At 37.3% G+C, this 25,769-nt stretch overlaps 3 protein-coding genes across 3 annotated transcripts; 2 read left to right on the top strand and 1 right to left on the bottom strand.

The window, feature by feature from the left end:
* Positions 1-49: 49 nt before the first annotated feature.
* On the bottom strand, positions 50-8,407 carry LOC103997165 (sister chromatid cohesion protein SCC4). The gene is made up of 10 exons (XM_009418323.3): positions 7,673-8,407; positions 7,119-7,587; positions 6,741-6,779; positions 5,651-5,772; positions 3,337-3,483; positions 3,127-3,216; positions 2,896-3,020; positions 1,279-1,484; positions 894-1,018; positions 50-421 (listed from the first exon to the last, which is right to left on the bottom strand). The coding sequence occupies exons 1-10, from the start codon at positions 8,312-8,314 to the stop codon at positions 233-235; spliced, it is 2,154 nt and encodes a 717-aa protein (XP_009416598.1). The 5' UTR covers positions 8,315-8,407; the 3' UTR covers positions 50-232.
* A 1,996-nt stretch (positions 8,408-10,403) lies between these two features.
* LOC135648648 (small ribosomal subunit protein eS8) lies at positions 10,404-14,238 on the top strand. The gene is made up of 5 exons (XM_065166521.1): positions 10,404-10,523; positions 10,608-10,680; positions 11,080-11,413; positions 13,657-13,832; positions 13,948-14,238. The coding sequence occupies exons 1-5, from the start codon at positions 10,520-10,522 to the stop codon at positions 14,030-14,032; spliced, it is 672 nt and encodes a 223-aa protein (XP_065022593.1). The 5' UTR covers positions 10,404-10,519; the 3' UTR covers positions 14,033-14,238.
* A 704-nt stretch (positions 14,239-14,942) lies between these two features.
* Positions 14,943-25,123, top strand: LOC135649396 (kinesin-like protein KIN-12B). The gene is made up of 17 exons (XM_065167696.1): positions 14,943-15,329; positions 15,402-15,539; positions 15,648-15,731; positions 15,839-15,961; positions 16,033-16,092; positions 16,182-16,235; positions 16,330-16,422; positions 18,524-18,619; positions 19,229-19,374; positions 20,906-21,055; positions 21,130-21,259; positions 21,360-21,620; positions 21,756-22,568; positions 22,723-22,821; positions 22,902-23,054; positions 23,162-23,944; positions 24,600-25,123. The coding sequence occupies exons 1-17, from the start codon at positions 15,015-15,017 to the stop codon at positions 24,900-24,902; spliced, it is 3,801 nt and encodes a 1,266-aa protein (XP_065023768.1). The 5' UTR covers positions 14,943-15,014; the 3' UTR covers positions 24,903-25,123.
* Positions 25,124-25,769: the final 646 nt, after the last annotated feature.

Here is a 25,769-nt window from a genome sequence, read left to right as displayed (position 1 = left end):
ATGCTTAAGTTCTTTAGCATAACGCCTGGACCTGAAATTGCTATCAACATGGTGAAACTACGTGACCATTTTACTATACAAAAAATCATCACATTTCAATAGACACAATGAGTAAAAACTTGTACACAACCTGAAGGCCTTTTTATGACACTATTAACACAGAATCAAACCGTGCAACATATGATCTTGTATTGTTGCCCACGATATCAAGTTTTACCTGTCAAGGATGCAGCTACATCTTCATTTTGCCACGTCTTACTAAATCAAATTCGCCTAACCTTGATGCAGAGGCAGCAGGTTGGGGGAACGGCAAACCGACAGACTCAGGGATGTCGAGGTCAACCTTTGCTGATGGACCAGCAATTGCTTTTCGGATTGCAACTTCATGCAGTGGCTGAACTTTGACCATCACCTTCTCAATCTGCATCGTATTCGACTCCAACTTGAAATTAATATTCATGCAAGCTAAAAACGTTTTTGAATATGCTAAAAATGATATTTTAATTTGCCTTCAAGACTTGAGCTACCACTAGATATTTGAAGATTTATGAATCGTTTCATATACAATCTGACAGCCTATTGGACCAATAATTTATATTCTTAATTAAAGTGACCCGAAATAATAAACCCAAATTAGTAGTAATGGCCACCTAAAGTTCTCATCAGCTGAAATCATAAAGTTCTATAATCCAACTAGAATGGAACTTACAAGCCAATGACCAGGTGAACTGGGATTATCAAATGGTAATTGACCACTTGTTTAAGATTTGCAATAGAACCGAACTGATTGTACATATTATATAAACATATAGTATATTAATATCTGGTAGACAAAATGATATAAGACTTTAAAGTATTAATTTAAATGAGTGCATAACTTTATTTTTGCATACCAGTTCCAGGTGATGAATCCGTGAATGAGCTTCAGATAGCCTCTTTTGTAAGTCATCTTCCTTTTTCCTTTCATACTCTGAGTTCTCCATTTCATTTCCTCTCTCGCCTATTTCTCGATATAAAGCTGTATGAAAGTAGCATAACTCAATGAATTTTACACTTTTGATATGGGTCATTCCTACTTAAGGGTGTTCTACACTATAAAAAGACCAAATATCCATTCCTATAACAGGTTCGTCTGAAGTTCCAGGGTTTCATGCGCAGCCACAGCATGTTAATAGTTTCTCTGGCATGCCATGAGAACTGACCATGCAATTTTATCTAGGAAAAAAGGCTTGGTAAGGCAGAAACGCAGAGTATAGACACGCTGTACGACCGAAGTACCTGTTAAGACAGAAAGCACCCAAATCTGAGTTGGAACGTCATAGAGTGTCTTTGCAAGTGTTAATGATGACTTCAATATCTCCCTAGCTTGTCCAGTGTCATGTAACTGAAGGGCCAAAGTGCCTAGAATTGTCAAGTACTGAGAAACAAGTTGAATATTGCCCAATTGTTGGTGTGCTATTTTCAAGCCACTGGCAAGGCGAATTCTGCATAAAAGATGTATAAGCTGGGATTACTTGAAAACTGAACAGTAGGAGTTTTCAATTTCCATTAGTAACAATGGACAATAGGCACAAATTATAAGCGACAGACATATAGTTTTCAAAAATCACTTTCTCTGAAATATAAAGGTTATACACAATTTACCCACTTATAAGCTGATCTTCACTACAAGCAGTTTCTCATATAAGAAGGAAGAAAAGCCAGGTGAAGAGTTGCAGGAAGACCATTACATTCGAAGATGCGAAAATACAAAAACAACCGGGTTTCAACAATTATATCCACCTACAAACAGAAATATTTTTAAAAGTGTTTTGCAAAGTGGCAAAATAAATGTTTGACAGAGAACCACTTTCTACGGTAAAAGATCTGGTAATCATGAAAATGTTTGCAAAAACAAGCATGACTGACATATATAATATGCCAAGACTACAAGTTGCTAAGAGATCTTAGAGGACAGGAAAGCAACAATAACCTGGTTATCACCATCACACAGCCACAAAACACAAATTTCATAATACAATCTGGTGACCTAATTGTATTGCAGCTTTCTGGGAATGATATGAAGAACTTTGACATGAATAGCTCAGATTTTACGTCTGCAATATATTATACTTGAGTCTCAGATTTTTTTTATTAATATTATTTGTGTATAACATATTATACTCTACCAGACTTATTTATATTACAAACTTTCCTGTAATAGGTGCTATGATTTTACACTTTATAAAGAACAGTAACACCTAGATAAAGCTAGAGACATAGCTGAAGTAAGACAATCTCAAAAATCAATAAATAAAAGAATCAATAATACCATGAAACAGCTGAGAATGATGAATGCATTCACTTCTCAAATATTAATTGAGCCATGGATGAAATGAGTTTTGCTCTAAAACAATCATGTGAATTAGTTTGTCTCACAAAAATAAATGCATTCAAGAATTGATTGCTTTGTCATGAAAAGTTATTCTAGAGAAACATGAAAAGTATACAAGCAAAAGCAATTTAGGAAGGACAGATTTGTCCAGTATCAGGTATGTAAATACATCAGAACTGAATAACCTTGTCAAGACTGATAACAATCAAACATCACATGGCATAAAAGCATGGGCAACAGGCTGATACATAAATGGTTTCAGTTATTTTGTCCTAATTTAACATGCTTCTTTGTCTCTTTCAATAGATAGAGTAGCATCATACACAATCAAAGAAATTCCAACAAATAGAGAAAAAGAATTAAGACTTCCTGAAAGAACTGATAGGAACAAAATCGAAGGAACATGGTTGCCTTCAAGCAAAGACATAGACGACACAGTTACAAAAAGTTAAAAACAACTAGAGATAATCAAGACTCTTCTTAAGTATAATGTTATGTAAATAATAATTTAACATTCATACCGTGCCTCTTGTAGATTATGTTGCCTCATCAACAAAAGTCCATAAACAAAGATGATACATGTTTTCTCCCGCACTCCAACAAACGAATCCATGATTCTGAAAACTGGCCCTACCAAATCCAGGGCCTATACATAAATTGAAGAAAACTACTCAGTTGCATACAATATTCTAGAAGGTCAAAGAAAAGAAAAATACAAGAATAGTCTTAAACTTCCTGGTCAAAGAATTTACCTTTGAAGATGATTCAGCATCTCCAATACAGATATAGGAGACAGCTGCATAAACGTGGCACATAGATTGCACAGATTTGCTTTCAGTAAGCTAAAAAAAGAAACACAATTTCTGTTAAACCAAAATTATGGTAGTCATGTCAGCTCAGCATTCTTCATGAGTAAAAAATTAATATGGATGAGCAGAACACTGTAACATGAGATCGGAGACCTTTGTAGCTTCAGTAAAATGGAAAGCAGCCTCATGAAAGCAACCAACCGAGTGAGCATACTGCCCTCTAAGCATTTCAATAGTGCTTTCACATCCTTGCAAGATTGTTGGGAAACGAACAAACCAATCCTTCATTTGCACTAATGCCTGTGAGAAGAGGGTAAAAAAGTTGAGATAGAGAACACAGTGACACTGAAGCTAATAAACAATGAAAAGTACTATGTTACTTGGATTCTCTTGCAGCTTTAATCATTGGTATCTAATACATGCAACCACAGATTTCATTTCAGAAATCAGCCGCATTCACTTCACTACAAGAATCTTGATCTATTTGAAATCTACAGTTAGTCTCTCTGATGAGGACGTTGAGATGGAGGAATGGGATTAGTAGAGAATATTAGAGAAGGTCCATTTACACTCTTGTGCAATTCAGGATAATTCCAAGGGAAAAATGAGGGGAAACTGGAAGGTTTTGCGGACATATTCAAATAAGACTTATAGATGCACCAAATTCATATGGTGAATTAATTATTATTAATGATGCATGAAGAGATAGAATAAGGCATTAAGTTTGTTAGAAACAGCATAAACATATTTGATAGACTTAGTTGATTAGATATATTGCCCTCAACAAAGTTCAATGGTGAAGAAGATCCAAGTTAATGTAAGCTCATAGCCTTTGATCACCTAGATCCATAAGAAGACATTAAGTTTGTTAGAAACAGCATAAACATATTTGATGGCCTTAGTTGATTAGGTATATTGCCCTCAACAAAGTTCAATGGCGAAGAAGATTCATGTTAATGTAAGCTCATAGCCTTTGGTCACCTAGATTTAGGAGTTATTCACATCATTGATGTTTTATTTGTTTTATTTTATTATTAGGCTAGATTCTTTTGTATGATACTTTTGTGATTTTAATGATTTCTGATACTTGGGTATTTGTTTCCCATTTTTTAGATAAGATAGACACAATTATTTCCATCATACATATATCACTAGGATGGAAAGTAGCTTAAGGGTGGAAGAAAGAGAAGTTTACTCTTGAGCCTATATGAGAACAGCTTTACCAGCTCATCTGCACTTGAGTTTCTCCTATTTTTAGTATTTTTAGCAGATCCAGCTTGACTGCCATGAGCCTTTTCCTGGTGAGACATGAACTTGTACATACATTACCAAATAATTCATGAATTCATACCCACTACTTTAGGGCTTAGCCTAAATTTACAGTCTCCTAATAATTTTGATTTGAACATATTGTTGTTGTTGGTTTATTTTTTGAATTGCTGGTAGATCTTTTTTTTCTTTTGCCAATAATTAAAGACTTGCTAGAGATGATTTTCTCATTCGGATTTTTTTTTCAATGTTGAACCTTAGTTATTCCTTTACTACATAAGTTGATATTGAATTCTAACTTAGTTTTAGGATTTATTCAAAGTTCTTTGTGCATTTCAAAAAAATCTGCATCATGTAACTGCATCACATGTAATGACCCCAAAGGTATAAGCAAGCCTCATAAGTTTTAATGGTTTCTGCTCTAACCCGGTAATACATGCAGAAACTAAGACGCCACAACTCTTCTAGTATTCTGTCCGAATTGATATGCTTGTTGACAAATTATTAACTTACAAAGTGTTTTTTTACATCGGATAATAATACTGTCAGATTCAATTTTTCAGAAGATTCAGAAACAACTGTTTCACAAACACAACTGAATTCCTTGTGTTCACAGTGAGTATCAAATAAATATTCAATCAACATGTCAATCAATAAATAAAAATTTAATTCAAGTCTTGTTCAAACAATCAAAACAGAAATTTCACAGCGATGCAAATTATTCAACTCTAATTATTGGTGCAATTTAAATAAAAAAACTAATGAAGCATCACAAGTTACCTGAAACATTGAAGTTCAGACATTATGTAAGAATATTTACCTATTATTCGATGTTTAAGCTGATGACTTATGCATAGAAGAAAGATTAGATGGAAAGGAACAAGTCAAAGACAGGGAGCTAAGACGATCGAAAACAGAAGGAAACCACTCCTGAATTAATTTTCTATATTTTTAAAAGGCATAACTTATTTATATTTTGTTGTCACTATATCTTTGGAATTGCAACATCAAGAAAAGAGGCACACATATCATGAAACTCAATCTTTGTCTTGTAAGTCCCATAGAAGGTACCACAAACTTTATCAACAACCGGAGCAAATGTTACTAGGGAATCATAACAAAGTCAATGAAATGAATTCTACAATACAACAAAAATATATACTCAGTCATTGAGCCATCAGTTGTTAAGAGAATCTACCTCTTGAGCTTCAACAAACTCCGACCGAGTAAGTTCTACTGCAACTTTGTTTTCCAGGAATTGCATTAGAAGCATCAGATACAGCCCAGCCATCCAGATTGCTGAGTGCTGCAAATCCACCTCTAAGCACCATATGAACACTTCTTATGATAAGTAAAATTGAAAAAGGCAACGATTTGGACAAAAGATGCAAAGAACTAAATTTATCTAAAGTAAACTAATCTATTTTTTTGCCAACTCATTAGAAATAGGATCTGTCTCAAGTAACGCCAGCCAACAATATGCATAAGAGTACGCTGCAAATCCTTCCCCAGCATGGCATCTCATGGATCCCTGAGCCAATACCATGCTGGGACCCTGGAAGAGTGGACTGAAACTCATAACCATGCTCAGAACATAAATGTACGATTAATTATATAGGTAATTGGACAAAAGACTCAAATCCAATATATAATTCCTTATGGTGTTGTCTTTCAATATGTCAAAAGTTTTCCACCCAGATTGCATTGCCCAGTCTAATAATGGTAAAATTCCTCTTCTGCCAAATTTTTCTCATATTCCCGACATCGTCTTGGACCAGTCTGTCGAGATTTTTCCACTATTTTCATTTGATTTTTGCACAAGCTTTGTTGTCATTATCAAATAATACAGCAATCAATTAAATTAATTCTTCATTACATACATTTTCATATACTCATTTATTCCTGACTTGATCTTTTGTAGATTCCAACAATGATTAAAACACATGGAGCATTGCACTCATGCAATGTAATCAAATATAGATGATTTAGACAGTTATACATTGGATGCTTTCTAAAAAGCAAAATTATTTGGACAAGATAATTATGATACAAATATGCAAGATATTTCATAGAGAATGTGAGTATCCAAGCACCCTAACCACAATCCAAACCCAACCCCAGGCCTATCAAAAATCCAAAAATAGTAATTAAGAAGAAGCACATATACACAATTTTGTTCCCCCAACCTCGACCCCCTCACCCCTATAATACAAGGTACAAATAACAAAAAAATGCTGAAGAAAAATATAATATAGCATGATAAAACACTGAGAGCAGAAACTACATACCTCTCCTACCATCGACGACACCTAATTTCGCTAGTTCCTCTGCACACAAGTCAGGAGATCTTCATGTAAGAATCTAACACAAATTATATTTAACACGATTTGAATACTTTCTAGAAAAATATTACTTTTTTTTTTGCCCTCAACTCAGTTTCATTCCATGCATCACATGCTTGGAGTAAAAACCGTAACAATGCAATTATTTGTTATTAGGTATTTTGGGCCACTAAGGGAAGATAATGCAAGACAGGTTCATGGAACCAAATACCAGATAGATGACTATGTTATTCAACCATGTCAATCATAAAAATTAACCACAAAAACACAAAAAAAAAACTGAATGAAATACAGCAAGATGTGGCTTATCATACACAAATTTACCATAAATTAACTGCAGTCCAGACTGTATCCGCCTTCCACACTCCTTAAATACCCCCTTTGGGCGACCCAACATGACAACCATGAGATCCACCAATGCAGAGACAGCACCTCTCGGAAGCCACTCCCCATCCATTGGTGGAGGTGCCAATAGCAACTTGTCATCAAGATCCAACAACTTGTTAGTGGAGTCCACCCCAGTAGCCATTCTCAACTGCTCCTGAAGCTGGCTCTGCTTCTCATACAATGACAACCTATCTCTCCGCTGTAAATTAGATTGGAAGAGGCTCCTGTTCACAGAATTCAGCTCTGCAATTAATTCTTTCACATGCTGAACCTTCTGCTGCTCGCTTTTCATGGCGGCATCCAATTTTTCAACATGCTGAGCTGCACCCTTATAGTCACAAATCCTCAGCAAATAGAAGGTTTGGAGCAACTCGTTATAGAAGAACAATCCAATGTAGTGCTGTCTCTGCAGCAATAGAACTAGTGAGATCATGAAAATAGGGTTATACAAATTGCCTATGTTGAGGGTGAAAATGGCAGGAAGGTGGAACCTGGTCGAATGGAATGGACTCCCACAGCTCGAGACACTTGCGGACAGTGTCTTCGACGGACGGTGGGTCCTCCCAGTGAAGGAGGTGGACGTGGAGGGCAGAGGCTGCAAAGAAGAGCTGCAGCTCAGAGCTGCGGAGCTCCGCAGCTGCCCCAAAGCCAGAGGAGAGAGCGGAGAGAGCGCCAGGGTGATCCCCGTCGATGACGAGGGTAGAAGCGAGATGGGAATAAAAATTCGCAGACCAAAGAAGGGTGGCAGCAGGAGGGAGGGAGCCGCCGGCAGCGGAGGACGAGAGGAGGTCGAGAGCACGGAGGAGGATGTGCTTCTGGGAAGGGATGGCGCCGATGAGGTGGTAGCAGCGGGCGAGGAGGGAGTGGGCGCTGAGCTTGAGGTGGAGGGCTGCGGAGCGGGCGGAGGAGAGGAGTAGGAGGGCGCGCTCGAGGTGGGCCTTGGCGTGGTTGAGGTTGTGAGAACGGGACAGGAGGAGGTGGGCGAGGCGGAGGCGGGTGCGGATCTCCACGAGGGGGAGTAGAGAGGCTCCGCACTGGAGGAGAGACTCCAGGCACTTGGCGGCTGCGCCGTAATCGCGGCGGAGTTCCGCCTCCTCCGCCAGCGACCATAGGCCCTCCACCACCGCCTCCATAACCGGAGGTCCGACGAGCCGATGCTAGGGTTAGGGTTTGGAAGGCAATCGGGCAGCGGAAAGGAGTCAAAAACAAGGAGAAAAAGAAATAAAACAAAGGCGGCAGCATGCAACTAAATCATATTGTTGACTGAAACTATACCGACCCAATAACACGTGCGTTGAACGTGTTCTTGAAATTTCGAATTTGGATTCAAACATAAATCGGATTTATAAAAAATATTATTATATATATAATCTAATATTATTTTATTGATAAAATTGAGAAACTAATTATGTGTTGAATGTGTTTGCTACGAGATATAGCAAATATTTTATCCAAATAAATGAATAATTTAGATGAATGATTAATCGATGAATCGACCATCATGTCAAACAATCAGATGTTTAATCAAAAACTGAATATCAAATCAAATGATTAGTCCATCTGTGAATCATTTGATATGTTAGATTAAATAATCATTTGAGTAATGAAATCAAAATTAATTATACTTCCAACTTTTCACGGTACTTCATATTAACGGGGATGGAAGGGCAAGGTCGGGTTGGAACCGACGTCTCTAGAATCAACCCTGGGATTTGGATTCTTACTTCAGTATTGTCTTCTTATACAAGAGATCAATGTTAGGAGGGAGATTCTCAACTCGACCCCTCTGAAGCCTAAGTTAGTATGAGGTAAATCCAAAAGTATTTCTTTGTGTTTGAGGTCTAATCCTACGGTACTGACCGAAGGGTCGATATTTATATATTTCATAGGGAGTCAACCATACTCAGGTCGTTAAATGACCGTTAATACTCAAAGCGATCGATACATATTCTTTAAGTGATATAAGTCAACCTATACTATTTCATGTCATGCAGTATCATCTTATAAAACCTTGATCGTTGTCACATAGACAGTACCAGAATATTCCCTATCAAGTTTAATAAAATTAATAAATTATATATAATTCAAAAGATATTTATGAGTCTAGTAAGAGTTCTAATATTTGAACTTAAATAAGAGCAAACTTAAAATTCTCAAAAAGGTTGAAGAATTAGGATATCAAGGGATGAGATGTAGAGTCTCCCCACGAATAAACCAAAGCTCTCTTAGCAAGAATATTTAATACTTTAAATTCGGATAAAAATTGAGTATGACAAAAACGTGTGAGGGAGAAGAAATGAGAACGAGGCCTCCTTAGAAATTGATTAATTAAGAATATCGACTAAGCTTTACGAAGTATGAAGAGTTCCATATGTTAGAACAAGATGTGATCCTCAACCGAGCTCTTAATTCGATCGAAAACCATAGGAGAGAGGAACATACCTTCCTTCAAATATGACACATGCCTATAGATGACCTATGCCCAATAAACCTTATTAATGACACATATTTTCCTTATTAATGATATCATTTTTATGACCAAATAGTATTAACTTTTAATTGATAATAAAAAATAATGTCCATATCAGACACCTGATAAATTTTTAAAAGACAATATATCCAATATACTTTTTTTTATAGAAAGAATAGCTAAACTCACTTATAAAAAATTGTATAAGCGATTATTGTTTTTATAATATTGAATTTTATTTTCTAAAAAAATTATATTTGTATTGTACTAAGACCACACATACACTAAAAAACATACTCGAAATAATTTTATACATGATATTTTAATTATTAAAATATTGTCTACTTTGGAATTGACTTTATGAACACAAAAAAAATTAAATTCATATAAATTTATTTTGACAAGCATAGACATATCATATTAAGTAGTAAAATAAAAAGGACTAGCTAGCCAAATGCTACTTGGTCAAAAACTTGTTTAGATGAAGCCATCTATCTCTCTACAAGCATATACCTTTTACCTATACATTACATGTATAAAACAAATGGAAATATAAGAAGCTTGTAGAACAAAATATTGTGTTTGATTATAATAATAATTAGTATGGGTGAGCCAAAGTCCAGACCTGATTACTACGTTGATCGACGGGTCTGGTTCGACCAGGCCAAGTCCGATTCCGGTTTAGTCCGACCGTCGAGACAGTGTACGCATAAGAATCTATATGCGAACACCCTGGCCGATATAATGAAGTCGCGATATAAAAGGCTAGGGTTTGAGGGCAGGGAGGGTGTGCGAGAGAGAGGAGCGACGAGGGCGGCGGCAGAAGTACCGGGGAGAGAGAGGAAGCTGCTTGCCGCGACCGGACAATATGGGTAAGGATCGGAACGCTAGGTTCTCGATCCACAGTTGGAAACCCTGAGATCTGTGTACCCATGACGTTGCCCTTCTGCTCGCAGGTATCTCGCGGGACTCCATGCACAAGAGGCGGGCCACCGGAGGGAAGAAGAAGGCGTGGCGGAAGAAGAGAAAGTTAGTTCCTTATATGTTTTCTCTGTCGTAGTAAAACCACCTCATCTGATGTTTTTTCATCTCGTTTGCGGTGTTGATTGCTTGTAGCGTTTGTTTCTTGTCATTATGTGATGTGATTGTACTTTACGTGAATTGTGACACCCCACTCGTTGAATGTTGGCGATTCTTTAGTTCATTTTGATGCTTTCTTGCTTGTACAGTTCTGATTCGCATGATTTCTCTTAAAAATGTCGAGATTTTTATTCTAAGCGATGAGTTGCGCTGTTCTCACTGTTTTCTCTTGCTATCTATTTCTTAAATCTTCAGATTTGGTTATCAAACGTGTTATTTTCGTTAGTTTTGTTGGGGACGGTTTTTTCTCGATGTAATCTTAGCGTGTTTTACCATTTGTCTTGAAAGGTATGAGTTGGGAAGGCAACCAGCTAATACCAAACTTTCGAGCAACAAGACTGTGAGGAGGGTTCGAGTTCGAGGAGGCAACGTGAAGTGGAGGGCCCTCCGCTTGGATCATGGGAACTACTCATGGGGGAGTGAGGCAGTGACACGCAAGACCCGTATCCTTGATGTGGTCTACAACGCTTCAAACAACGAGCTTGTGAGGACCCAGACCCTTGTGAAGAGTGCCATCATTCAGGTTGATGCTGCGCCATTCAAGCAGTGGTATCTCCAGCACTATGGTGTTGAGATTGGCAGGAAGAAGAAAGCCCCTGCTGTTAAGAAGGAAGCAACTGAGGTGAATTTCTTTGATGTTATGTTTTCTGTTGTCCCATATATCCATCGGATTTTGCTTTTAGTTAAATTGTTTTTTGATAGCACTTTGGATTGTGTTTGTTTTATTCGGGTTCTGATACTGCTTACAAGGCTATATCTCAGATTTTCCAGAGGTGGGCTTCCTGGGGATTATAGCTTTGTTCATTTTTTCATGTTATTAATTTGTTGACTCCAAATAAATGGAGCTGATGATTATTTGTAGTTTTACGCCAGTGAGGGCTCAGTTGTCTTGTTTGGTAGCATTAACTTTGATGCTTTCTCTAGATTTTATATGTTCTTCATAAGTAGGGTTTCTCATTTGTGGATAGTGATGAGAAGAGGTTTGGTGGAAGTTGGGACTGCAGTATTGTATATCTGCATTGGCCACCAAGTGGTTATTCTGATGTTATGTTTCCTAAAACCACATAGATTAAAAGTAGATGTTTGATTCTAGTATCATAACTGTGAAGGGTCTTAACCTTTTGGTCTCAATTAAGGTTACTAATCATGCATTTTATGGCATGATCAACTAATTTCATCAGTGAAGTTTTAGTCCATTGTAGTGTAGGTTTCAGTGTTATACTTCTCGGTGCTATGAATGCTAGTTTTTCTGACCAGTCTCTTTGATTTGGTTAGAAATTATAACAGTTATCTGGCATTTTGGTACCACAGAAGGAACTTTATGTAATTTATCATGAAAACCTTTTTCAGATGTGTTTTTTAGTTTAGTTTGAAAATGAGAAGATTCCGCTAATATAGTGCTGGGTTTCAAGCAAAAGGAAATTTACACAAAGGTTGCAGTTTTCTTATTACCTAAAAGATTAGTTCATGGGTTAAAAGATGTAATGTCAGAGATTGTCTATGCATTATAACTGAGCAGGCAACTTAAGCCTTAACAAGAAATATGTTCAACATATGTGAATTTCAGATTTTTAGCACCATATATGTGGCGATGAAATAGATGCCTCATTCTGAGGTTGGATCATTGACTTGTTATCTACTTGTTTGATTTGATCATTAATGGTGAATATTTTAAGATGATTGGATTTTTTTTTTTACACTGATGATGTTGGGGCTGCTTTTACACACATGATTGTGGGCTGATTTACACATGATCTGACAATAAATTTGCACATCACAAATGATTGGACTTACTAGCATGCTAGGAAATAGATTTTTAAAATTGGTATTTCAGTCCCTGTAGATGGCCTTCGATAGCCTTAACATTCCCAACAAATGTTTTTATGGATTAAGTTGAACAAAACTTTTATTTAGGATTTTAGTTGTTATTTTGGGCATTGTGCAGGCTTTATCTGTGCTATTATGTCCAAAATAGTGCCTTACTGATCACAATTTAATCACGTACGGCTAGAGATATCTATCCAAAAAGTTAAATAGAAGGTCTAAGTTATGTGCACTAAATAGTGAACAATGTTTATCCAAGAGCACTGATACCCCTTTTAGCTGTGAAGTTGAGAATATACTGTTTTTCTTAGTTTCATAATGCTTTCACCATTAAAGTCTTAACTAAAGTTGTTTTGTAGTTACAAGAATACTATCAGTTTTTCTTTGTTCATTGTAACCATTTAACTTCTTTTGGAATTGAAACTATCTTAATACTAAAGGTGTTGGTAATACACAAATTATTAAAGTGAGAAATCTAGGGTGCTATGTTGTTCTTGTACAATTTAATATTAACTGTCAATGTCTAAACTTGCTCTCAACTAATTCGACTATAATACAATGTCCTAACATAATCCTAGCGGTTATCGTCTTTTTCTTCTTTAACTGATGTATGCACTGATTGTATAAAAGTTTGTCCCCTAATTGATGTTGTTGGCAAGTTTTGTTGGATAGCTTTTGGATCATGTTGTAACACGGCTTTTTGACTTGAATATCTGTGAGTCTTCTAATTTTAATTGGCTTAGAAAACCATTGTGCTGGAGTTGGCTTACCTTGTAGTTACCGTGCTTTGTATTTTATAGAGCTTTATGTTAATATTGTGATTCTTTAGCACAATCTACCAAGGTCTCCATTCAGGGTTATCTTTTGCTTGATTCTCAGCATGTGATTCAATGGAGTAACTCCACTGCCTTCTTAAGATACATAAAATCATGTGATTCAATGTAGAGGACTCCACTGCTTTCTTATGATATGTTCAAATTTCTGTGGACTAAATTTGATGATTATCTTCTCATTTAACGTGCTCCTTTGCATTGGCGGCAGGGACAGGAGGCTGAACCTGCTACAGAGGAAGCAAATAAGAGTAATCATGTCACCAGGAAGCTGGAGAAGCGTCAGCAGGGTCGCAAACTCGATGCCCACATCGAGGAGCAATTTAGCAGTGGAAGGTTGTTGGCTTGTATCTCCTCTCGCCCTGGTCAGTGTGGCCGAGCAGATGGGTAAGAATAACCAACCATTAGAAGATCTTCTCAAGTAGCTACAACCTGTCTTTCTCCCTATTCCTCTGCCATCTGAACTAATTGGTCATTCTTCTTTGTGGTCTATGATTCTTAGATACATATTGGAAGGAAAAGAGCTGGAATTCTACATGAAGAAGATCCAGAGGAAGAAGGGCAAAGGAGCAGGAGGTGCAGCTTAAGTAATGCTTCGGTCATTTCTTCAGTTAGTTCCGAATGAGAACCTGTGCAATTGCTTTGCATCAGCTTAAGGAACCTTGTTAGTTTCATCTTCAAGTGAACCTTATTTAATGCTCGCTCATTCAAGGCTTCGTAATACTTTTGTAGCTACCATAAATTATCTTTGTTTCCATCATGTTTAATCCGTGTGGACAATTTGTTCTTGGTATGTCTTCTTCCCTCGTGATCCATTGTTCGTAACCGTCAATTGGAATTGCTTGCAGTAGAGCTACTTCGTATTCGAACCGGTAAAGAAAAGTATTGCGTGTGTCGTATTGATGAGCTGCGTAATTTTTGCCTATATTTTTAAAGCCTTATGTTAGCGGAATAATATGATCTTTAAATGAAATAGTGGGCTATTCTAAATGTTGAATATAATGTTCAAATTTCTAAATAGTGAAATATAACACAAATCAAAAGATATATGCATAATGTTCATTCATTTCCCATTTTCCATATAAATTACATGGTCAAATTATCTATTAAATCTATCTTCTCTCAAAATTACATCTTTTTGGTTAAAACCATAGAAATTTATGATTTTACAAAGTGGGAAATAGAAACTGTTCCATAATATAAGATGATTTAATTATTATTAAATACAGATTTGTAATTACATTATTTGCTCCAAACATACTCATCGTGATGAAAGAGAGGTGCACTCTAACGAAACCGTTCCATCACGAACTTTGCCCATGGTCTCGTGGCTGAAGCCCTTCGCACCGCCTCATAAACCCCATCGTACGCTGATCCGCGGGTAATCGTATGCCCCAAAAATTTGAACGGCCTTTTCTCGGCCCCTTAGAATTAAAATTACGTTTATACCCTTATCGGATTTAAACCTCCCATTCCCCCCTCTTCACCCTCATCTCTCAACGTCTCTGTCTCGCTGTTAGGGTTCCGAACTTCCGATCTCGTTCCCGCTTCCCTCTCTCTTCGATCTCCATGAAAGCCTTCACGAGTCCTAGGAGCACTAGGGTTCCGCCCTCCGAAACCCTCGCTCCTTCCTCGCACAAGCAGCGGCCGCCTCGGATCCCCAAGGAGAACGTCGACCCCTGCCCCGCGCCGCCGGATCGGTCCCCATTCCACAGCCATGCGCCTGGCGGAAAGCCCCTCTCCGCCAAGAACCGTAGCCCCCTTCCCCCTCGCCCGCCGCTCGCCTCCAAACACTCCGCCAACCCGCTCAAGAGGAAGCTCATCTTGGAAACCATCGCCGAGAATGGGGTTCCGCCCTCGTCGGTGCCGGATTCTGGCGTTCAGGTATATTTTAGGATTATTGTTGACGGCTGCGCTTGTTGGCTTTGCATGAGAGCGATTTGTTGGGTTAAGTAGGTGATCGTGAGGATGCGGCCTCCGGGCAAGCAGGAGGAAGAAGCCGATCTGATTGTGGAGAAGGCCTCTGTGAACTCTCTTTCAATTCTTGATCACACGTTCACCTTTGATTCGGTAGCTGATATCAGATCCACACAGGTGGGTGTACCTGTTTGATTCAGTGGAGTCCGAAATATTCCCGTTTATAGAATTTATAGGTAAATGCTTTAGAAAGCTCCTAAATTTTTTGCTGGAATTGAACGCCAGGAAGATATATTTCGACTCGTTGGGCTTCCGTTGGTGGAGAATTGTTTGGCTGGGTTCAACAGCTCTATATTTGCATATGGGCAGGTGAAGACTGCTTCTGTGTTTTGATCTCTGTAGGGCTTCTTTCTTCTGACGGACTTGTGTGTAAAAAATGCTGCATTAATTGTTTCCTGTTGATTTCTTTGGTAAAGACCGGAAGTGGAAAGACTTATACTATGTGGGGGCCTCCCAGTGTTATGTCAGAGGGTGCATCTAGCACCGACCGAGGATTGACTCCGCGTGTTTTTGAGAGGCTATTTTGTCGCATAGATGAAGTAAACAACTTTAGAACTTCTGCTTTATATGAAATTTTGCCAGCGTTGTGCTTAAAGATGTAATATCCCAGGAACAATCTAAGCACTCCGACAAGCAGCTGAATTACCAGTGCCGTTGTTCCTTCTTGGAGGCAAGTGTGCTGATGCTACCTGATATTCCAAGTATCTCTAGCTTTGTTGCAATGCTATTACCTGATTTGTCAGGTTCTTGGGTTTACAGATCTACAATGAACAGATCACCGACTTGTTGGAACCAACTCAAAGAAATCTCCAGGTGACAAACAAAATTTTTTTCTTTCACTGTTTCTTATTACTTGCCCATGACATTCTTGTTTATTTTTTGATGAAACTTTGGTGATATCTTTCAGATCAGGGAAGATGTAAGAACTGGTGTTTATGTGGACTATTTGACAGAGGAGTATGTATCTACAGTGAAGGATGTAAATAATTTGTTGATGAAGGTGAAATTCACATATTATTTTCTCAAACTCCTTTACGGTTGTATGCTTAATATCAATAAGCATCAAATAAGAAATTTTGACAATTGCCTATAATCTTGCGGATAGATCAGAAATGATGGCAAAACAATTATTTCTTTTATCAATTCCTTTATGTGCTCTCATATTAGTTTGGAATATGCTTGATATATTGCTAACTTGTGGCTTTGAGCACTATTGTCTCAAATAAATATCATCTTCATCAATTTTGTTTGTTTAATCTATTTTCTTTTGGACAACTTTCTTTTATGACTTAAGCTTTAAAGTAAAGCGCTCTTCATGTTATACTACCCATAACCATGTCATTCCTTCTTACTTGTTCAGTGCTACCTTTCCTCTTATTTCATTTTGTGTTGGTTTATATTGGTCAAATTATGATGTCGTTGTATGTTTACATTTGCTGTTAGGACACAATGTCTTTATTTTAATTGAAGTGGAATGCATTCACTTATAGAAAAATCCATTTAACATATTAAAATAATTAAGCATTCGTCATCTGTATATTATTCTTTCTCTATATTTTTTATGAATGTACTATTTTGTTGCTATAATCTTCTTATGCAAACCATTGATGCCTTTGTTTTATCTTGATGCATTGGTTGGAATCCTCCTTACATTGGAATCCTTATAGTTATGAAAGTGAAACATTTAGGTCCATTTACTCTAACGTCGTTGGTCTTACCAATGGAAATACAAAATTAATAGGCAAAAAGGTAATTTTAATCATTCCCATTGGTGGTGGAGGACAATGATGTCGTTGGAAGCGACGGATGACTATTGTGGATGAGGAGAGTGGTGGCGAAAGGTGAGGGTTGCTCATCGGCGTCGACGTAGTTGTCGAGCGACGTAAGGGCCTCTCGGTATCTGCATCGATGCCGACGCAAATAGAGTGGCGAAAGGGCTGCGTCGAGCAGCGAAAGGGCCACTCGGTATCTGCATCAGCGTCGACGCAAATATAGAGTGGCGAAAGGGCCGTTCATTGCATTAGCATCGATGGTTGTTCGACAATTGCGTTGACGTCGATGAGCGGCCCTCATCTCTCTTCGCTGCTCTCCTCATCCACAACAACCACCTACGACTTCCAACGTCGTCGTCTGTCACCACCATCATCGTCCACCATCACCAACGGGAATGATTGAAATTATCTCTTTGTTTTTTGTTTTTGTGTTTTCATCGATAAAATTGATGATATTAGGGTAAATGGACCTAGATGTTTCATTTTTATAACTATAGAGATTCCAATATAAATTTTTTAAGTCTAACGATTGAGATGTTAAGGAGGTCTAACTACAGGGGATAATATGTAATTAGCCCTATACTATTGTTGCATGTGATTGTCGACACAATATCTCAAAAAGATCATTTGTTGCCTTCTTGTAGTAATTCAGGTTTTCTATTGATTCCATAGCCTGTATGTTTCAAAAACTTAGAATATATATTTGTACCAAAGGTGTTTGCAATAGGCTAATCAAATGATGTATTGAGAACTTCATACATCATATGCATGCGTTAAATGAGGAATGCTGAATTCCTAGTCAAGGTAATCATGATCATCTTGTGTTGAGAATAAAATTCATGCCAATGGCTGGATAAGCTCTAGTTAGCAAGTACAAACAGGTATGCATACAGCCAATTATCTCACCCTTGATGGCTAGTAAATCAAGTAGAGGGAAACCTATTAATCAAACAATTAATGCCAGCAGATGAGATGCAACCATACTTCCAATTGATATGCTTTTGAGGGAATATATGCTTAAGAATCTCAAGCATGGGCTTCCAAGAAGGCCTATCCAGTCCAGTTTGATGTGTTATTGGTTTTACTTATTTACTGTCTCCTTTGGGTATTCAGTGATTGTTGCTGTGTACTCAGAAGTTGGATATTCAGAATCTGGATCAGACACAGGGTTCTGTAAAATGTAAATAGTTCAATATTTACTGAAATATATGACTTCAACATTTGATGAAGGTCTTGAATATGGAGCTGTTTCTTGGATTAACTAAGAATTTTTTTAAGCTTTTGTTTAGTATAATTATGCCCATATACTGCTCTCCTTTACACATACAGGGACTTGCAAACAGGAGGACTGGTGCAACAAGTATAAATGTGGAAAGTTCGCGATCTCATTGTGTGTTTACTTGCATCATTGAGTCTCGTTCTAAGGTGGCATCTCTATTCTTCTTTTGATATACTTCAAAGTTTGTACTACAAATTGAGATGTTATAATGATATTAGATGATGATGATAGTATGTCTTGGCCTCCGAAAATAAGAATCTAGTATCATTTTGACATGAAGCAGTATTGCTTTTATTTCATGTTACTTCAATGGAGTACTGATAATATCATCCATTATAGGTTCTGGTGTTGAGCTTCAATTTTATCAAATTAAGATTACAAATATCATGCATTATGTATTGCTTTCTTTATTGAATTCAGTGTCTTCACTTCCTCATTCTGTGAACACCAAATTTTCAGAGGTGCTCTTTTTGCTAACAGTGGGCACATATGACATATCTTTGATGTAGGATCTCATCTGTTCTATCATGCTTTTAAGATTACTTGCTTTTATATAACTTTTTATCAAAAGATAGATAGCTAAATCATACAGATTAGTGAAATTTACATTCTAATGGAAGTTGTCTGATTAGGTTGACAATAAAAAAAGCTTGCTGCATCCTTTAAACATCAGATGGTACATAGCAGATATGTTTTATTCCTTCGCTTTATTATAGTTAATTCTGAGACACCTTTCTTATATTAAAATCTTGTAGAGCGTGACAGATGGCTTAGTGAGCTTAAAGACTAGCAGGATCAACCTTGTTGATCTGGCAGGATCTGAAAGGCAAAAACAAACAGGTGCAGGAGGGGAACGTTTAAAGGAAGCTGGGAATATTAATCGTTCCCTGTCGCAACTTGGGTATCTTTTCAGTTTAAGTACTTATTCTTTTGTCTCAGTACCCAATATGCAATCATGATCAATCAAGTTGCATATATACATCACTCAAGTCTTGTTCACATTCATTTCATTACTTGGTGTATAAATATGAATTTGAAACTTACAAATGTAGTTGTAAACTTATAATTATTACATACAGGCCACATAGATATGCAATGTCTTACAACATATAGAAATAAAATATATACTGAACAACAATAAAGCTTTGATTGTGACATACATGCTAGAATATATCTTTTTTGTGCATACCCTAGTTATTATTTTTAAGAAATGGGCTATGGTGATTAAATAATAAATATAGTTCTGTAAATGTCATCCAAAAATACTAATCACCTATATTGTGATAATACGAGTAGATAAAATCATGCTCTCTTGAGCCAGTGAGATTTATGATGAACATATTGTTTAAGAGGACAGAAATACCACTATACTTTTCCATTTGTTTGTTCTGTTTCTTATGTAAATTTGTTGGATGTAGTGTGTTTCAATACTCTAAAGCAATCTTGTGATAGGCCCTTGTACGCCCTCTGCACAAGCACATCACATCAATCAAAACTTTCAAATACATGATCGTTAGACATTAATTAGATGTTTTTATACACAAATGCATGAAGTTGGTCCTTGGGAACTATCAGGCACAAGTTGAACTTGATGCTGAGCAAAATGGTATTTAGAATGTGAAGAGAACAAACAAACAGAAGACTTGCTTTGCTTGCCAAGAAAGTGGCAGCCAGATTACCTGTTGCTGTCAACATTTAGGGGACACTGCTAGTTAGGTGGGCCTAATTACTCTTGAAATTCTAATGGGAGTTGTCACCTCTCACAGGCCTGATGAGTGTGGGGAGCCTCTAACATTAGGTCTATGAGAGACCAGAACAGTCTAGAGAATTTCAGGCATAGCCTTACATATAACTCCATCTGCCTTTCTAGTTAGGAAAAAGAGTTTATCTGGATATAATTATGTCCTATTTAAGAGTATTAAATGCAAAGCTCTCTACTTTAAGTGTAGCTCTCTCAGAGTCTCAGTATATCACATGTAGGATTATTTAGGTTACTTGCCTCACATCAAAGAGATTGCCTGTTGATATATGTTGATAACCATCATACTTCATCCCAGTTAACATGACACAACATTTTATCTTATTTTTTGGTGTATATGGTCTATGGGTTGTAATTATTTATCAGTTACAACAGCTTTAGTTTAATTATACGAGCCAAATTTCCTTGAAAATTAATTTGCTTACCCAGAAAGTTTTGTATCGTTTTGCATCACTGCTGAAATGCTGGAAACAATAGTTTGGCTCATATTCTTTTTGAATAGTACCTGAATGTTATTTGCTTTTCACTATCATCATATGTCTTCTATGAATTGGTTCTTTCATAAGTAGAATTTGTCATCTCAAAATGTCAATTACCAGAAATTGCATGGATAAGACAATACCAGGTTATGCTCTCAAAGCTAATCTTACTGATATTCATTTGTGTATTGCAGGAATTTGATTAATATTCTTGCTGAAGTTTCGCATTCTGGAAAACAGAGGCATATTCCTTACCGAGATTCCAAGCTGACATTTTTATTGCAGGAATCTCTTGGTGGTAACGCAAAACTAGCAATGATATGTGCTATTTCACCATCGCGAAGGTAAACTAGAGGCCCTGCATCCATTTTCTGTCCTAAAATTTTCTGTTTTGACATGGAATTATTGATGAATGCAGCTGTAAGAATGAAACATTGAGCACCTTACGGTTTGCCCAGCGTGCAAAAGCAATACGGAACAAGGCAGTTGTAAATGAAATAATGCAGGACGATGTTAATGTTCTGCGTGAGCAGATACGCCTACTGAAGGTAGCGTTTGATAACAGTTCTGTCACCACATTGAAGTTGTTGGTAATCTTAATTTTGCAGCTAATGCTCATTGAACTTTGTTTAACTATGCCTTTAATAGGATGAACTTCTGCGTATGAAATCTAATGGATCTTCAGACAACAATGGAGGTTACTCAACAGGATGGAATGCTCGAAGAAGTTTGCATATATTGAAAATGAGCCTTACTCGTCCCACACCATTACCTATTGTCAATGACGACAGTGATGAAGAGATGGAAATTGATGAAAATGATGTTGAGATGCCATGTGTCCATGCTGCTTCCCAAGTATCTCCTTGTGTAGATAGATTGTCTGCAGATCTGACAGTGTCAAAAGAAAATGTAAGGCCCTTTATATATAATAGTAATAGATTTCTTCGTAGTACACAGATAAAATAGTAATAGATTTCTTCATAGTACACAGCAAATGTGCAGATCTAAGCCTGTGTATGGAGTTAATCAGATTTTTGTGTTCAGGATTTCGAGTTGAGGGAAACAGGATCATGCCAAGTCCCTGCAAAGTCCGATGGAAAAGCAATTGCTTCTATTGGTGATGATCTAGACAGTCAACTGGATGCCAACCGTGAAGTAATAATGCATGATGAAATGATTCATGTTCTTTCAGATAGTGAATTGCCTACTGAAAGAAAACCTTCAGTAGAAAATGGGCAAATCATGCTTGCTGACCCATCTTATAACTCTGACCTCTCTTCAAATACCATATTATCGCCATCCAATCTTAGCATTGAACCTTGCCACACATCTCCAGTTCTTCAGTCACCTACTTTGAACAGTTCACCTATAGTCGATACTTCCACTAGCAGGAAGAGTCTTAGGACATCATTATCAATGTCAGCATCTCAAAAGAATATTCTGGAAAATGTGAAATCAAGTTCAGGAGCTGTGAATGCATCAACTGAAGCTCTATCCTTAGATGCTTCTTTGAGTCAAATAAAAAGGAGTTCCCTTAAACCAACTGAACACCTGACTGCTAGTCTCCAACATGGTCGTCAAGTTATTGATAATTGGCAGCAGAACTCAGTCTTGAGAAGGTCATCATTCAGGTTTTCTGTTAGGCCAACTGAAGGCAAGCCACTTATCCCAGTAAACAAGGTTGATGTTGGAATTCAAGCACTTGAAGAGCTAGAAGATCTACCTAATATATGTAGTTACTGCAAAAATGCAATTTCAGAAGATGAAAATAAAGATGGCAACAGAAGCAAGGATCTGCAACTGGTACCTGTTGATGGATTGATACCAACTGAGAAACTCAAGATGCATGTACCAAAAGTAGGTCTCAAATTATAAGATGAACAATTCATAATTTTGTTTGTTCCCAAGTCTTTTTTGTCTTGGATCTATTAGATTGTGGTGAATTATTGGGTATCTTTCCCTCATCCCTCAAAAAAGAAAAAGTTCTTAACATCTTTTTATGACTACATAGGCAGTGGAGCAAGTTTTGGCAGGATCAATCAGACGAGAAATGGCACTTGAAGATCATTCTGCAAAGCAAGCTGCCGAAATTATGCAGCTAGAGCGTTTGGTGCTTGTTCCTTTTCCACTTTTTGAGTTTCTTATTGAGTTTATTATTTGTTATGTTTCTCATTGCTGTGGATCTTGCAGGTCCAACAATATAAATATGAACGGGAATGCAATGCAATGATTGCTCAAACCCGTGAGGATAAAATCTCTCGTCTTGAGAGACTTATGGATGGTATTCTGCCTACCGAGGAGTTCATGGAGGAAGAGTTTATTGCTCTTGTGAATGAACATAAGGTCTTACAGATACTTGTTTCTGTGTTTGATATCCTTTCATTTCTGCAGTTACCAAGCTTTTTATCAAAACTTCTTACTGATTTTAAAACTTTAATGTCAAACTGTAGCTTCTCAAAGAGAAATACGAGAATGATCCAGAAGTTTCACGGGTAAATATCGAGCTGAAAAGAGTGCAAGATGAGCTTGATGGCTATAGAAACTTCTTTGTTATGGGCGAGAGGGATGTTTTAATGGAAGAGATTCAGGATTTAAGAAGTCAATTGAAATACTACATGGAATCCTCTTCTGCTGAATCAACCAAAAAACCTTGTTCTTTGATTCAATTAACTCATCAGGGCAGACTCAGCACAACAACAGATTTGGATGAAATAAGTGCTGGTAATAAAGTCGAAGTAGAGAAGGGTAGTTGGACAGAAAGAGAGAGCAATTCTTCTCTTGTTGAAGAACTTAAGCTTGCACTTGAAGCAAGTCGATCTGTGGCTGAAAAATTAAAATTGGAACTTGAATCTGAGAAAAAATGTGCCGAGGAGCTGAAAGAGGCACTACAAACTGCTATGCAGGGTCATACCCGCATTCTAGAACAGTATGCTGAACTTCAGGAGAAACACACTGCACTGCTTTTAAGGAATCGGAAAATCAGTGATGATATTGATAATGTTATGGAAGCAGCAGCAGAAGTGGGAGTCAAGGATGCTGAGTCAAAGTTCGTTAAATCTCTTGCAGCTGAAATTTCAGTCTTAAAATCAGAAAGAGGAAGGGAAAGGCAACAATGGAGGGATGAAAATAAAGCCCTTCAAACCCAACTCAGAGACACTGCTGAAGCTCTACAGGCTGCTGGTGAGCTTCTTGTGCGGCTAAAAGAAGCAGAGGAAACTGCTGCAATTGCCGAGGTACCTTTCTTTTTTTTTTCCCCGTAAATTTGTTCCCACATTAAGATTCATATGTACAACTGTATATATATTGTTTGGCTGTTGTACATGTCCTGAAGGCTCTACGGAAATACCAAGTACAACTTATTACTAGCATAAAAAAGAGAGAGGACATAGAGTATGCTTTATTCTTTATCATGGGCACCTGCTGTCTATCAAATGATAAGAGAAATCACACCTTTTACCTTTAGTCTCCTTCATGATTTTTGTTTATGGTTACTTACTGGCTTAAGCTCATACCTTAAGGACCTTTCGTAGCATTGCTTTGGTTATTACCTTCAAATAGTGTTGATTTTATCTAAACAGTATAATCAGTTGCTGATGTTGGAGGCCTGTTGAGGGATAAAGAGTGATATATTCCTTATATCTCACCACAAAATACTACAAAAAATTTCTTATATCTCACCAAGATTAAGCAACAAGTGGTTCATGAATATATATTCTCTGGTGCCAAGTCAGTTATGGTCAAACATCTATTGGATATTACTAAATAAAATCCTGTGTTGTGTGTTCAGTTGGTTTATGCTTATATCTTAATTCTCTTTCTGAACCCTTTTATTTTTTTGCTTTCTGTTGATCTATGCTTATATTTCTTACTTTGCTCTACATCTTGCAGAAAAGAGCATTACTGGCAGAGAAAGAGACTGAGAAGGCAAACGAAGAGATAGATAGCTTGAAGAAGAATCATGATAGAGAAATTATTTCGTTGAAACAGATACTTGCAGAATCACGTTCGTCAAAAGAAGCTCTTGAACACACAGAATTTGATGATTCTGAAGTGCCCAAATCTGAGGAAGGAAAGAGTGAGCAGAGATGGACAGAGGACTTTGAACCTTTCTGCAAGAGAGGGGATACTGAATTATCAATGGACACAGATCCTAATTCATGGTTTGCTGGTTATGATAGGTGCAATATCTAAAAATTCTAAAGGAACATGCCAGCAATATGTTTGTATCACGAGGAAAAGACATGTTGTACAACACCTTAAACGATGGTAATGTAGCACTTGTGTGTCATGAATCACCATCATCTACAATTTCTGGTTCTCACCAATCGTGAGAACTGGTCATGTTCTCTGAGATTTGCATCCCAGAAGATATTAATCTCCCTCACAGTAAAAATAATCAGTAGTTCAATGGTTACTTGTTTTTTGTTTACATGTGTGTAAGCATTAATACTTTAGTACTGAACATTAACTTTCAGCAAATTTATTTCTTTTCATTAAGGCTAATCAGTGAAAGAATTTCTATTTCTGTGGTGATTAATTTTTTTGGTTTTACAGAAAACAGCTGTAGATCTGACGTCTCAGCAGAAACTAACAGTCGTAGATCTGGTAAAAGCAAAGGACAACTGCTCTTACCAACACCATATTAGGTTCTGAGGAGGACTAACACACAGCTTTTATCTCTGTAAGTGAAGAATGTTACCATGACATCAAAGCCTATCCTCTATTTTTGCATCACATGTTAATGATCGTAACTTATCTTAAACTTTAATTGGTATTGGATGACATGAGTGGTACATGATGTGCCCAAATCATGGAACAGTAACTTGTTTGTGACATTCATGTTGATTAGTTGGTGAATGATAGAAGATCGTATTGCCAGTTGGTTGAGAAGGATGTTTAAACTCTCTTATCTGGATTTGGCCAGCTGTATGAACAGGAATTCAATACATATCTTATGGCATTTAATACGAGGGGAGTTAGATTGCCCAGCCCTTCTTGGTAGAGAAGCTTTCTTGCCATGGCAGTGCATCTTGTTTGGTGTAAATGTTTCACCTAATC

This window comes from Musa acuminata, chromosome BXJ3-9, assembly GCF_036884655.1.
Source record: "Musa acuminata AAA Group cultivar baxijiao chromosome BXJ3-9, Cavendish_Baxijiao_AAA, whole genome shotgun sequence".
NCBI classification, from domain to species: domain Eukaryota; kingdom Viridiplantae; phylum Streptophyta; class Magnoliopsida; order Zingiberales; family Musaceae; genus Musa; species Musa acuminata.
Note: the sequence above shows the minus strand (reverse complement) of the source record. Positions and strands in the feature narration are given on the sequence as shown.

What these genes read in the sequence shown, in the direction of transcription:
- LOC135648648 (XM_065166521.1), top strand. An exon ending in GCGTGGCGGAAGAAGAGAAA is followed by an intron (nt 10,681 to 11,079) that starts GTTAGTTCCTTA and finishes TTGTCTTGAAAG; the next exon opens with GTATGAGTTGGGAAGGCAAC. An exon ending in TTAAGAAGGAAGCAACTGAG is followed by an intron (nt 11,414 to 13,656) that starts GTGAATTTCTTT and finishes CATTGGCGGCAG; the next exon opens with GGACAGGAGGCTGAACCTGC.
- LOC135649396 (XM_065167696.1), top strand. Translation starts at nt 15,015, where the DNA reads ATGAAAGCCTTCACGAGTCCTAGGAGCACTAGGGTTCCGCCCTCCGAA. An exon ending in TATTTTGTCGCATAGATGAA is followed by an intron (nt 15,962 to 16,032) that starts GTAAACAACTTT and finishes GTAATATCCCAG; the next exon opens with GAACAATCTAAGCACTCCGA. An exon ending in CTCTTGTGAATGAACATAAG is followed by an intron (nt 23,055 to 23,161) that starts GTCTTACAGATA and finishes GTCAAACTGTAG; the next exon opens with CTTCTCAAAGAGAAATACGA.
- LOC103997165 (XM_009418323.3), bottom strand. Translation starts at nt 8,314, where the DNA reads ATGGAGGCGGTGGTGGAGGGCCTATGGTCGCTGGCGGAGGAGGCGGAA. An exon ending in ATGCTGAATCATCTTCAAAG is followed by an intron (nt 3,021 to 3,126) that starts GTAAATTCTTTG and finishes ATTTATGTATAG; the next exon opens with GCCCTGGATTTGGTAGGGCC. An exon ending in GGATTCATCACCTGGAACTG is followed by an intron (nt 422 to 893) that starts GTATGCAAAAAT and finishes AATACGATGCAG; the next exon opens with ATTGAGAAGGTGATGGTCAA.